We start from the raw sequence: 14,335 nt of genomic DNA on the forward strand, positions 1-14,335 counted from the left end.
CATCAATTTGGGATGACTGGCCAATTTTCCAACCCCAGACTCACACCCTTTCTAAGGAGGTGAGGGTCAAGCGAGCAACACATTATCAGTGATATCTAATGAGAAGAGCAAGGAACCCTGATCTGTATATGGGCATGAAGAAAGGGAGGAAGGGGGGAAAATGAAAAGCCCCTCTTGTCTCAATGACAAACTCTGATTTCCTTGCTCATGGGCTGTTACCCAAACTTCTCCTCCAAAGTGGCCATGGCAAGGACTCCTCCCTGAGAGCTCTCTCCAAGGACAGGCAGCAAAGCAAACCAGCTGGAGGCTCTGCTGACCTCTTTCTCCCTCTCTTCAGGGGAGAAGGTGCTCAAAGAGACAGAGCTGGAAAAGCACTAGAGAAGGAAGCAGGACAGATGCTGCAAAAGCATGAGGTGATGAACTTAGAAGTCATGGCTCTCAAGCTTTTTATACCAAGGATGTGAACTGGATCTTAGCTGCCGGGGACATGCATTGTTAAAGAGAGAAACTGAGCCCTTCCCATACAGCTCGGTCAACCTCTTCTCCAGCTCCCCCAGGCTGAGTTCCTCGACTGCATTCTTGTTGTTCTCAGCAATGACCCCCCAAGCCTTCATGGTGTTGTCTTTCAGCTCACAACAGGCACTTGACCAGAAGTGACTGGGCTTATTAACCCTGTTGGCAAGGTAGTTGGTCCCAGGCACGGTGCCCACGACAACATAGGTGGTTTTACAGTTCTGAGCCATATTTTTCATTGTGGTCAGCTCGTATTTTTTCCAGGCACCTTGGTTGAGTTTCCCAAACTGAGGCGCAATATTGGTGAGAGTGAAGGTAGCATTACAGCTGCTGGTGTCAGAGGTATGGCTGCAGGGGCTCAAGTGTCCACGATGAAAATCACCTGGGTGCTCATAGTCTTCAGGGACAGCCTGGCTATCTTTGAGTACAGACTTCTTGACTTTTAAATCATGTAAGACGTACGACTGCATTTCCATATTTTTGGGATATTTTAGATCGATCAGCTTGAGAGGTAAAGAAGAGAAGATGTTAGTATTGAGGATGGGAGTCATGGAGCAGGTTTGTCAGAAGGAGGTTTATGTGGCCTCTGCAGGTTGCAGAGCTCTGTGTGTCTGCTGGATCCTTCTGAACCAAGCCTGAGGCAATGGTGGTAAGGGACAACTGCAGCTGGATGGAGATCGTGTGTTTCTGACTTTACTTATCCTACCGATCCTACTCACTTCTCACTGCCTGAAATATCACTCATTATATTCCTCATGTCAATCCAGCTCTCCCATCACTGAGTGCCTGTACATGGAGTTAATCTCTGTGTTGTCTCAGTTTGAGTTTTTCCACATTCCTCTCATGCCACTTACAAAGCCAAATTGACCCTTCACTGGGAGTAAATAAGGTATGTCAGGGAGGAAAAGCAGCTTAGGATAAAAAGAAGATCAGAGCTCAACAGAGCTAGTTCTTCAAATGTAGATGCTTTTGCATGTCTTTTCCCCATAATTTCATTCCCACTACGGGATGGGGTGGGGAGGGGGAAGGGGGTTCATTTGTCTTTATAATGCAATGTAATATAACGTAGCTTAGTATTCCTATAAGGTCAATCTAGAAAAAGGGGCACTTTTAGGATATGACTCATCTCATCATCCTGCTGATGTCTCAGACACATCAGAGGAATCATCTGGTGGAGTTATTTGAAGTTAGGTGAGATAACTTCAACACAATGGGGGGTAGAGGAGAGGAGGAAAAGAAAGTGTTTAGTTAAATGCTGCAGTTCACCTTTTAATGACCAGAGGGTGACATACTGTAAGAGAGGACACTCACCTGGGGCTCGACCATCCACCTTTGACATCTTTTGCCAGATCCAGGCCGGTAGATATAAGCAGAGTACACAGGAATACGCAGACTCCTGTCATACAGGGTGGCATAGTAATACTTGTTCTCATAACGCTGGCAGATCAAGGCTGAGTTTTGAGGAGTCAGAGCTGTATTTGGGGGTATCCCATTGAAGAAAAACTGAGGACATGTACTTTCCAAGTATGTCACCACCTCGCCATGTCCCAGCCAGAGGCAGCTGGCCAAGACCTGCAGCAGCACCAGCATCCTGGGGAGGATTCCACCTGAAGGGCTCTTGCTCACCTGGAAGGCAAGTGCAGAGAGACACTCAACTTGGAGAAAGCTCATCATGACCTGGGGTCATTTTTGTGTTTGTGGGACACAGCTGGCAGAAGGTGGAGGAATCTGAGAGACCAAGAAGGGGACAACTTCTGCCCTTCGAGAACTGTAAAAGTAAACTGGGGAGAAAGGTGAAGCGTAAACTAGGATTTAGGTGCCTAGAGGGGGCAGCAGTGGGAGAAGTCATCTCGTCTGAGGAGTGTCCCAAACACATCCCCATGTCTTTGCAGCCCACAAAGCAAATTTTTTGAGGAACCGAAGCATGGTGTTGGAACAAGACCACATTTTTCACCTTACCTGTGCTGGCCAAGAGCTCAAGAGGAAGGCAGAGTGCTGAATTCCAGCACTGTTTGGTTTTGGTTTAATTTGGTTTGTGTGGTTTTTTGGTTTGGTTTTGTTTGTTTGGTTGGTTGGTTGGTTTACATGTTCCCTGAAGAAAAATAGCTTGAAGCACTCCAGGAAACAGAATCCCTCTATTTCAGTGTACCATCTCACCCCCTGATTATATTTCATCCCAAAGACGAGGGATTAGCTCATGTGGTGATCATTTCCTAGCTTCTTCCAGGTTCTTTTGCCCCTAAATGTCATTCCCACATTCTTCAGATCTTTACTTTTCTCTGCTTGAGTTTCTTACCTTCAGTTTCTTACCTTCTCATTCCTCTGTAATATAAAACTTTAAAGAGCAGCAAATTACAGTGCACGCATAAAGTCTCATTTTCTCCTTGAAAGGGGCATGTTACAGGTCAACAGCTGCAGCCTTTCCTTTCTCTGAAGTATTTATTCTGAAGATAAGAAAGCACTTTAAATATTACACTAAGTGGTGGAAAAGGAGCAAGAACTTACCTTGAAGCAGCCTCAGAACAAGCAGCTAAACCGTTGGTTCACTCCTGTCCCTCGAGAAACCTTTGCCTGATCCCTCAGGAATCCCACTGCAATATATACCAAATCATATATCTGCCCCACCTCATAAAACAGGAACTCACAGAAAAGTGGGAGTTTCTTCTGGTGTTCTGGGGAAATTTCTTCATGCCTTCCCAGGAATGGGGTGAGATTAGCTACTTGCTGTTTCCTCAGCATTTGTCCCAAATTTGCTGACTTGCAGCATCATGTGCCAAAATCAGACACCTGTGCTGGGTGCTTTTTATTTCCGTTTCCTCATTCTTCACGGAGCAGTGCTGCTACTGCAGGCCCCTAATCCCCAGGCCACATGTTGCAAGTCTGACTCTAGATATGTCTAAACACTCAGGGTTCAGTTTCTCTGGTCTAGGAAATGCTCCCTCCTGGAGAACAGTTCCTTGCACTGGACTTCAGTCCTTGAGCTCTGCCCTCTGGGTCTGATCCTGCTACTTTTTGTCAGGGCAAGAGCTGGGCCATTGAAAGCAGGTCTCAAGGTATCTGAGCAACAGGATTCCATGAGTCTAGCTAAAACACCATTTGATGGACATTTCTGAAGAAGAACAAAAAAATGCTGAGCTTGATGCCCAGGCAATCCTTGTTGGACCTCAGCTTTGAACAGAGTGAAGGGTCAGGCCATGGCTGGAGTGCTGCTGCTCATAAAAAGTTCTTTACAGAGAAAGGAAAAGGACAGGAGGTCAGCATCAAGTTTCCTCTTTCTTCCTAAAGGACTTAAACTGTCCTCAGTGAAAGAGGAAGCAGCCAAAGCAGACACCAGCTTAGGTAACACAGTAATTACCCAGCTGTGACATCAAGAATGCAATGGAAACAGAGTTTGAGATTTCAAAAAGCCAGATGGAGAAATCCCACGCAGAGCAATTTGCCAGCCTGGGATGGCAGAAGGTTTTCCCATGTAACTGGCATCAAGAAAAGCTACCCTGGGTTAACTCTTAGAGTGGACCTTCAAAACTGTGTCCAGTCCTTCTGTGGGCACTTTTCCTTCAGAAGTGGAGGAAAATGTATCTAGTTTAGTTGTGAACAAATGAGCAGTAAGAATGAAACCAAGCTCTTCCACTTGCCCACAGCTTTCATTGATGTTGGCAAACTTTCCAGAGTCTAGAATGAAGAAGTGAACCTCTCTTCTTATCCCTGGGGTCTACAAGGTCATGCTTTTGCAGCCTACAGAAGAGGAGGCTCTGTGGTGACCTTCTAACAACTTTGCAATATCTGAAGGGGGCCTACAAGAAATCTGGGGTAGGGCTTTTTACATGGGTGTGTAGTGAGATGACAAGGGGCAATGGTTTGAAACTTAAAGTGGGGAAATTCAGGTTGGACATTAGGAAGAAGTTCTTTCCTGTGAGGGTGGTGAGATGCTGGAACGGGCTGTCCAGGGAGGTGATAGATATCCCGTCCCTGGAGGTGTCAAGATCAGGTTGGATGGGGTTTTGAGCAACCTGATCTAGCAGGAGGTGTCCCTGCCCATGGAGGGTGTGTGAACTAGATGATCTTTAAGGTCCCTTCCAACTGAAACCATTCTATGATTCTATGTTCACCTTTGCCAGGTGTTCAAACCAGCATGAGCTTCACATGAAGGTTGATAAAGCTTCCCAAGCCAGACCAAAGGTCTAAGGTGCCCAGCAGAGGCATCAGCTGCTTCTTCTGTCCCTCCCCAGTGTTCCAGAAGAGGTCTAAGACTACTGGTCATGCTAACTGGCCACCCTCACTGCCATGTCACCAACTGGCCATTGCCAACTTACCACCTGAACAACTGGCCACCACTGATCAGCCTGTGGTGCTTGTTCAGCACGATGAACAGAACCGCCTTCACACTGTGAACAAAACCAACTGCTACACTCGAATGCCTCTCTATAGATCCCCCTTTCTTGCAAAAATCAGAGCACCAGGAGCAGAGTCATCTGCTCCCTGAGGATCTGTGCCTGGTGCTGAAAGTGGTTTTGTTCATGGTGCTGTACGAGCGCAACTTGCTGATTGGTGGTCAGTTGTCCCAGCGACCAGCTGGTGGCGTAGAAGTGTCCACCAGCCAGTTGCTCCTTTTCCCCCAGAAATTACTCCAAAGCAGCTCTGCCATACAGCTGCCAAACGGATCCTCTGCTCTGGTTGAGTGCTGGTCTTGGTGACAGCAAGAGAAACTGAAGGGCCCTCAGTAGTAGCTTGGATTGGAAAGTATCTCACACCCTGCAGTTGTTACAGAGGTAAAATGGAATCCCAAGACATTAAAGCAACTCTGTAATGTGAACTTTTGAGATTCTCTTCCTTCCACCATGCAGCGATAAAAGCTTCTTCATTAGCTATAGCAACTCTCACAGCTGGGCTTTGAGTTCACAGACCAGCTTTTCAGCTTAATAAAATAACTTGTTTATTAAGCCTCCTTTTATTTCTCTTCCTGGAAGATGGTTGTGTATTAGGGCCCAGGATTTCACCATGTAGATGAGCTCCCAAATCCTGTTGAGGCTTGACTGGCTTGGAGATGCTCTGAGATAGGATGCCAAGGTGGTGACAGGCATGGGATAAGTGGCTTTGGAAAAATGGGTTTAAGGATTCAGGCTCATTGAGTATGGGAAAGGGGAGGCTGCAGGGCAGCCCACTAGCTGACTACAGCTCCTCCAAAGGCCAAAGATAACAAAGTCAAGGTCTTTGTGGTAGAACCAGACACTATAACCAAGGGCAGCAGCCACAGACTGTGGCTCAGGGGATCCAGATTGGACATCAGGATAAAAAATGCTTCCAGGCAGGTAGTACAGCACTGTGACAGGTTGCTGGGAAATGACAAATGACTGATTGCAGAGATGGCTCAAGGCTTAGCTGGATGAAATCACAGCTAAGCTCATTTAGATCTGACAGGGCATCTGCTTCAAGCAGGAGGTTGAATTAGCGTCCTTCAGCTGATGTTTATGACCAATATCCCGATGATCCTATGAGTTGCCTCCCTCCCATCCTTGCCCTGACCCAGCACACTGTTACTGTCTGGAAAGTTCTAACAAGCCAGTAGATGGCCAAATCCCCTGGTCCTGGGAGTTGTACATTAAAGTTTTTCTACGGTCCAAAGCCACAAAAAACACACCACACACCTCAGGGAACCAAGAAAAGGGCACATTTCCAGGTCCGTGGTTCAGACTCCTCTGGGGAATAGTTGCTAACCAGAGGAGACCAAATCAGCTCAACTCCCCCCAAAAAGAAATGCTGATTATATCCAATGGTCTATGCTAGAGGTGAACAATTGTCCCACCACGAGAACGCGCTCCAACTGCTCAGAAGCCCCTGGTTGGCTTTCTCAGCAATAAACATTGTGTGTTACTGCACAGTAATTATGCCCAGGGTAATTAGCAGTTATGCCAACACAAAGATTTCCAGGTAAGACTGCTAGCTCGCTCTATATGGAAAATAGCTCGTTGATTGTGATATATGTGAGACCAAACTCCAGAGGGAGAGCCTTGTCACTAATCAGAAAGATCCCCTTTGCTCAGGGGTTGTGCTTTGGGGCATCTCTGCTGGACTTGGCATCCTCTGAAGCCCATGGGTGTGGTATGGTAGGGAGGGCCAGCTGTCCACGGTGGGCAACCCCAGTCTTCACTCCACCTCTGAAGATGTCAACTCCGGTTGTTTAGTGCTCACTGCTTCTAGTCAGAAGAGGTGTGATATTGTTGCATGGTAGGAGGGTGGCAGATTCTGCTGAAATATTGGCATAATCTTCTGTTAGGAGACTGAAATTGTGACCTAAGATGGAGCTCTCAGAGATGCTGAAGTTTCCAGGAGAGACTTAGTTCTTGTTAGGTATAATCTTTAACTATGAGTTTTGTCAGTGAATCTATTTGTGACTTTCTTGCCATTACTGAAAAAATTCAAACTTCTAAGTAAAGAGATGCTTCATTCATAAATCTTGCTTAGTGCTCACGCTCCTTGATTCCTGAATGTATTTGTGATAAAAGGATCCAGATGTAAAACAATTTCTGGGAAGGTGATAAGTTTAAGCTAGGATCTGTTTTTAAGAGAGCATGAGCAAACAGCCTGCTGTTCCAAGCTGTGGGGAGATGGTTTTCCTAGAGTGGATAGGGAGCATAAGCAGCCACTTCAGTTGAGTGCATATGGTGGGAGGTCAGCATGACATCCTTTGCAATTTGTGGGCTTGATACCTCAGATATTAATGTTTTCCAAATGCTTCTCAGGGATGTATATGTTAAAGACTGTGAATAAATCTAAAATAAACTAAACCTGCTCTCTACTACCTGCTACTTAAAATTTGCACCTGGAATATAAACTGAGGGCCAGTGGGAACATGGAGCTCAGATAGAGAGAGGCCTCGAGCTGCATCATGATGTGTGGGTGAAGAAAGTAACCAAGACTCCAGTCCTGGCAAGGAACATTTCCTAATTAAGCTGCATTCACAAGAAACTGGCCTTTCATGCCAGACTAACAGAGATAAACAATTGCAAGAAACCCTTTCTGGCTCACCCTGTCAAAATTACTCAGACTCCCAGATTTGCTCCAGGATGCCTGTTGATGGTTAACCAGGATTTGCCCTGTTGAAGGTGTAATCCCCAGCACTCCCTTTAGAGTCAATAAAAGATGAATAGGAATTTTCAAGGCACAGTTCACACAGCAGGCAGATGAAGTGAATTGTACTATAAAAGTGCTTATTTCTCTCTGGTGACTATAAGGGATTCCAGGGTGACATGCTCCAATTTACAATTCTAAGAGTACACAAGATGAGTCCTGCTTCAAGTTGCCACCTCTATAGAATCATAGAATCTGCTGAGTTAAAAGGGACCCATCAGGATCATCGAGTTCAACTCCTGTCCCTGTGCAGGGCACCCCAACAATCACACCATGTGCCCGAGAGCATCACCCAAATGTTTCTTGAACTCAGGCAGGCTTGGTGCTGTGACCACCTCCCTGGGGAGCTTGTTCCAGTGCTCAACCACCCTCTGAGTGAAAAACCTTCTCCTGATATCCAACCTAAACCTCCCCTGATTCAGTTTCCTGCCATTTCCCCAAGTCCTGTCATTGGTCAGAGGAGTGAAGAGATCAGGACCTGCCCCATCTCTTCCTCTCATGAAGAAGCCACAGATTGCAACGAGGTCACCCCTCAGCCTCCTCTTCTCCAAGCTGAATAATCCAAGGGACTTCAGCCATTCCTCCTAAGTCATCCCATCCAGACCCTTCACCATCCTTGGCTCTCCTTTGGACACTTTCCAAGAGCTTTGATGTCCTTTTTATATTGTGGTGCCCAAAACTGCACAAAGTGCTCAAGGTGAGGCTGCTCCAGTGCAGAGTAGAGTGGGACAATCACCTTCTTTGACTGGCTGGCAACGTTGTGCTTGATGCACCCCAGAACATGGTTGGTGCTCCTGGCTGCCAGGGAACACTGCTGGTTCATATTTGGTTTGTCATCAACCAGGACCCCCAGGTCTCTCTCCACCATGTTGCCACTTGTTCCCTAGTCTGTACTTACCACCAGGGTTGCCCTGCCCCAGGTGCAGAATCTGGCACTTGCCCTTGTTAAACTTCATGTGGTTGGTGAGTGCCCATCTCTCTAATGTGTCAAGGTCTCTCTGCAAGGCCTGTCTGCCCCTGAGGGAGTCAACAGGTCCTCCCAGTTTTGCATCATCAGCAAACTTAATTAGAATACCTTTGAGACCAGCGTCCAAGTCATTGATGAAGATGTTGAAGAGGACTGGGCTTAGGATGGAGCCCTGTGGGACCCCACTAGTGACTGGCCACCAGCCTGATGTTACTTCATTCACTGTCACTCTTTGTGCTCCACCTGTCATATGGCTCGTTTGGTCCTGTATGCTGGACATTTTGTCCAAGAGAATACAGTGAGAGACAGTATCAAAAGCTTTGCTGAAGTCCAGAAATATTCCATCCACTGGCTGCCCTTGATCAACCAGGTAGGTTACCTTATCATAAAAAGAAATTAAGTTTGACAAGAAGGACTTACCCCTGTGAAATTCACCAGACTGTTGTGCCAGGGCAAAGTGAGAGCAAATGCCACCAGCTGCACTTGGGAGTGGGGAACCCTTGAACCCTCAGTGAATGAAATCTGTTCCTCATGCATAGTGTGCAGAGACTGACCCCACAGGAGCAATGAATGAGGAGGATAACTTGGAATCTCTCATCTACAGCTCTTTTTTTTTAAATATATCTGCAAAAACTAGAAGCCTCTCTTAAAAACACCAAAACAACACAACACTTTCCTATGGCTACAAAGGGTGCTACAGCCCCCACAGGAGATGAGGGGGAAGGAGTCAGCACGGAGTCAAGTCCAAACCCAAATATCAAAAGGCAAATGTTTATAAAACCATGGGCATTATGAAAAAAATCTGGAGAGTTATTCAAAATAAGACCAAAGTACAGGTCAATGCAAGTAAGGCTGGAGTACTAAGAAGGTAAAAAATACCAGGTTGAGAGCTCGGTTTCTATGTCCTGGTTCTTTTTTTCAAGTCTGCCACAGACCTAAGTCACAGAAATCAGCACAAAATGCATCATATGATACTTTCAATTTTTTTTTCTAGTGGTAAAAAGAGTTTCTGATAAAGGCAGAGCTGTCACCATCAGCCCCAACACGGTACCCTGGGAGGTGTGTTGCAGGAAACACAAGGCTGACGGCTCGACTCGTTTTGTCCTGCTCTCACACTCACTGCTGGATACTCCCTGTTGACACTGATGGATTCTTTACTTGGAAAGCCTGATGGGGCTAGTGGCACGAACTTGCCTTTATTTAATAGAAACTTGTTTAAAACACAACTCTCCTGCAGGATTAAAACAAGTAACACCCCTCTTTATTGTAACCTAAGGCAGCTGCCCAGCCAGATGATTCTGTTACAGAGCTGATATCTCAAAGATCACAGATGCCCTCCAGCTCTTTGAGTAGTATTAGTCAGTGCTTATATCATGAAGTCATCTGTTCATCCAAGATTCTTTCTCTACATGCCATGCTGTATATTGAACTTCTCCTTTTGCTCTTGAAAATCTCTCAAATGTTCAGAAAATAAAACAGAGAAAAAGACTTAAAGATATAATTTGCTCTCAGACTACTCCTTTGTGCTCCAAATTATTTTCATTTAGCATCCATTCAGGAAGGCAGCCTTTACTGTCTGTATGTTGCTTATTCTCAGTCATCCAATCAAATCTGCCTGCAGGAACAATCCATCCCCAAAGAGAAGTAAATAACATTTACTAATGGCAGGTACAAGCTCACAGCTTTATTGGTTTCTCTACCAGTCATGGATTGGTTTTCTAACAGAAGATAATTTTCAGTGCAAGTTACAAACATGCTAATTAATATATATATATTTCACTATTACAATTAATTGCAATAAGATTAGATAACAATACTGATCAAGTTTGGGGCTGGGGGAAGGGCCAGTACAGAGATTTTCTTTCCTTGCCATCTGGTCAAGGGCAAAACACACACAGATATAAGGTATTAAACCTCTGGACTTTTTTGTTTCCTGACTATGTTCTTTGAATAAAACTTACCCTGAAAGTCCCATCTTCCTAGCCCCAAAACTGTCAGGCTCTCAACCTACCTCAGCGACCAAACATGAGGTAACCAGGTTTTACTTTGCAAAATGTGTTGAGTCAATCTCAAGCACAATTACAGGCTGGGCAGAGAATGGATTAAGAACAGCCCTGAGTAGAAGAACTTGGGGGTATTGGGTGATGAGAAGCTCACTGTGCTCTTGCAGCCCAGAAAGCCAACTGTGTCCTGGGCTTCATCACAAGAAATATGACCAACAGGTCAAGGAAGAGGAGTGTGAGGAGTAGAGAGGGAGCTATGTCCAGTTTTGGAGTCCTCAACAGAAGAAAGACATGGAGCAGTTGATTCAGTTGACTCAGGGTGATGAGCCCTTACTTCTGCGGTGTGGGTGAAAGAAAGGGGATAGTTTATTTTCTGATTCTTGGGAAACACAGAGAGGAAGGAGACATTACTACTTCTTCTTTCAGAGTATCGTAGACTGTTAGCTGTTGGAAGGGAAGTCTGGAGATCATCAAGCCCAATGCCCTTGCTTCAGCAGGATGACCTAGGGCAGGTCACACAGAAACACATCCAGATGTGTCTTGAAAGCCTCCAGAGAAGGAGACACCACAACTTCTCTGGGCAGCCTGTCCCAGTGCTCTGTCACTCTCACAGTAAAGAAGTTTTTCTTCATGTTGAGGTGGAACTTCCTGCGCTCCAGTTTATGTCCATTGCCCCTCATCCTATCACAGGACACCCCTGAGAAGAGAGTGGTCTCCTCTTCTTGACATCCACCCTTCAGATATTTGTAAACATTAGTGAGATCCCCCCTCAGTCTTAGTCTTAGTCTTAGTCTTAGAACTTAGTCTTAGTTCTTCAGACTAAACAGCCTCAGGCCTCTCAGCCTTTCCTTGTAAGACAGGTTAATAATTCTTGTAGCCCTCCATTGGACTCTCTCTAGTATATCTTTGTCCCTCTTGAACTGGGAAGCCCCAAACTGGACACAATATTCCAGATGTGGTCACTCTAGGGCAGAGCAGAGGAGGATGAGAACCCTCCTTGATCTGCTGGACACAAAGGCACATTGCTGTTCCATGGATAACTTGCCCACCAGGACTCCCAAGTCCTTCTCCATGGAGATACTTTCCAGAAGATCAACCCCTAATCTTTACAGGTGCATGGTGTTATTCCTTCCCAGGTGCAAGACTCTACACTTATTCTTATTGAACCTCATTAGGTTCCCCTTTGCCCAGCTCTCCAGTCTGTCCAGGTCTCACTGAATGGCTGCACAGCCTTCTGGTGAATCAGCCAATCCTCCCTGTTTCATCTCATCAGCAAACTTGCTGAGGACACACTCTGTCCCCTCATCCAGGTCATGGATGAAGATATTGAACAGGACTGGACCCAGCACTGATTCCTGGGAACTCCACTAGTTACAGGTCCCCAGCTGGACTCTGCACCATTCACCACTACCCTCTGGGCTCTATTGTTTAGCCAGTTCTCAACCCATCTCACTGTTCATTCTTCTCCCCCACACTTCCTGAGCTTGCTCAGAAGGATATTATGGGAGACAGTGGCAAAAGCCTTGTTAAAAGTCCAGGTAGACAATATCCACTGCTCTCCTTGCATCTAACCATTCAGTCAGAACATCATAGAAGGCTCTCTGGTTAGTCAAACATGATTTCCCCTTGGTGAAGCCATGCTGGATACTCCTGATAATCTTTTTTTTCCATGTGCTTCAAGGTGAGCTCCAGAATGAGCTGCTCCATCTTCTCTCCAGGGATGGAGATGAGGCTGACTGGTCTGCAGTTTCCTGGATCATCCTTCTTGCTCTTTTTGAAGACTGGAGAGACACTGGCTTTCCTCTGGTTCTCAGGCACCTCTCCTGATTTCTGTGATCTTTTAAAAATGATGAAGAGTGGAAGACGTCACAGTTTAACTCAAGATCAGCAATTAAAAAAAAATCAGGAAGAGAAAATTGGCTTAATCCTGGCTCAAACCAGGACAGTAGAGCAACAAGATCAGCCAGCTCTCTCATCACTTGTGAGTATGTCTACCTGTGTGGGCTTTCCAACAAATATCAGGGTGATTGAAGTCACCCATGAGACAACCATATCCTGGTCTGCATCAATAGAAGCATAGCCAGCAGGTCAAGGGAGGTGATTCTCCCCATTTACTTGGCTTTTGTGAGATCCCACCTGGAGTACTGTGTCCAGTTCTGGAGCCCCCCAACACAAGAAGGACACGGAGCTCCTAGGAAAAGTCCAGAAGATGGTCATGAAGATGATCAGAGGGCTGGAGCACCTCTCCTACAAAGACAGATTGAGGGAGCTGGGGTTGTTCAGCCAGGAGAAAAGAAGGCTCCAGGGTGACCCTATAGCAGCCTTCCAGTATCTGAAGGGGCTACAGAAAAGCTGGAGAGGGACTTTTTGCAATGGCATGGAGTGACAGGACAAAGGAAGAAATGGATTAAAACTACAACAGGGTAGATTTAGATATTAGGAAGAAATTATTTCTTGTGAGGGTAGTAAGACATTGGTCCAGGTTGCCCAGGGAAGTTTTAGAAACCCCATCCTTGGAAGTGTTCAAGGTCTACTGGGAAGTGTCCCTGCCCATGCAAGGGGGTTGGAACTAGATGATCTTTAAGGTCCCTTCCAAATCAAACCATTCTATGATTCTATGAGCACTAGAGCACGTCATCTAGAGGCTACATCCAACTGTCTGTAGAAGGTCTCATCAACATCTTCCCAGTTTGGCGCATGGGATATTTGGTAAGGGACAATCAATTCTTGCCTATAAGCTTTCAACACTTTCTTCCTCCCCCCGTGGGTAGAGTTCAATATGTTCCAGTTGCTCTGGCACATAAAGAGCAACTCCACTGCCTCACCTTGCTGGTCTATCTTTCCTAAAGAGTCCCCAGCCATCCATGACAGCACTCCAGTCATGGGAACTTCTTGTGTTAAGAGAGGCAAAGCAATCTGGCAGAAAATAAACCCCTCGGGTTCCAGTTTATCCTCAGGTATTAGAGGAGCTGGGGGTGTCTGGGCTGCATTCCACCCTGCTTCAGTGCTGTGCCTTTCCTTACAATAAGAATATGGGTCTAATTTTTAAGTCAACTCCAGCAACTATTCCACAGAGCTGTGCCACTTTGTCTCAGCAATTGCAATGATATCATAGCCTTGAGACACACCACAGACCTCCAACTACTCCTACTTATTCCCCATCCTGTGTGCATTGGTGTGTAAGCACTTCAGAGAGGGAGCTGAGCACTTAGTTTTTGCCCTTGAGGGGTAGTAGGCCTTCTGATTCTCAAAAATGCTACTTTGCAGCTCACTCTCCCCTTCAAATCTAGTTTAAAGCTCTGTCAATCAGCCCCACAATCTCTTGTGCAAGGACTTGTGGTTTCCTGAAGAGTGACAGTGCCTACTCATACCTTTCTGAGGAAAGGAAGCTTCTCTGTACACAGCCCACATCTTGCCCAGGAAGGAAGACAATGGGGCACAGCCTCAGAGCCGTTAGTGTTGAGCCTGGAGAAAAGGAGGTTGAGGCAACACTTTCTGGCTCTCCAAAACTACCCAAAAGGAGGTTGGAGTGAGGGGGGATTGGTTTATTCTCCCAAGTTTAGATTAGTTTATAATGGATATTAGGAACAGTTAACTTACTGAAAGGGTTGTCAGGCACTGGAAAAGGCTGCTCAGGGAATCTGTGAAGTCACCATCCCTGGAGGTATTTAGAAGATGTGCAGACGTGGTGCTGAGGGACATGGTTTAGTGGTGGACTTGGCAG

At 46.0% G+C, this 14,335-nt stretch overlaps 1 protein-coding gene across 1 annotated transcript; it reads right to left on the reverse strand.

Annotated features, from left to right (window-relative positions):
• Window positions 1-422: 422 nt before the first annotated feature.
• On the reverse strand, window positions 423-8,509 carry LOC127386897 (endonuclease domain-containing 1 protein-like). Its single transcript, XM_051624621.1, has 3 exons — window positions 8,378-8,509; window positions 1,825-2,139; window positions 423-1,016 (listed from the first exon to the last, which is right to left on the reverse strand). The coding sequence occupies exons 1-3, from the start codon at window positions 8,507-8,509 to the stop codon at window positions 423-425; spliced, it is 1,041 nt and encodes a 346-aa protein (XP_051480581.1).
• Window positions 8,510-14,335: the final 5,826 nt, after the last annotated feature.

This window comes from Apus apus, chromosome 1 (assembly GCF_020740795.1).
Source record: "Apus apus isolate bApuApu2 chromosome 1, bApuApu2.pri.cur, whole genome shotgun sequence".
In the NCBI taxonomy this organism is placed as follows: Eukaryota; Metazoa; Chordata; class Aves; order Apodiformes; family Apodidae; genus Apus; species Apus apus.

What these genes read in the sequence shown, in the direction of transcription:
- LOC127386897 (XM_051624621.1), bottom strand. Translation starts at nt 8,509, where the DNA reads ATGGTGGAGAGAGACCTGGGGGTCCTGGTTGATGACAAACCAAATATG. An exon ending in TTGCCAGCCAGTCAAAGAAG is followed by an intron (nt 2,140 to 8,377) that starts GTGATTGTCCCA and finishes CTTGCCTTCCAG; the next exon opens with GTGAGCAAGAGCCCTTCAGG. An exon ending in GGTGGATGGTCGAGCCCCAG is followed by an intron (nt 1,017 to 1,824) that starts GTGAGTGTCCTC and finishes TTACCTCTCAAG; the next exon opens with CTGATCGATCTAAAATATCC.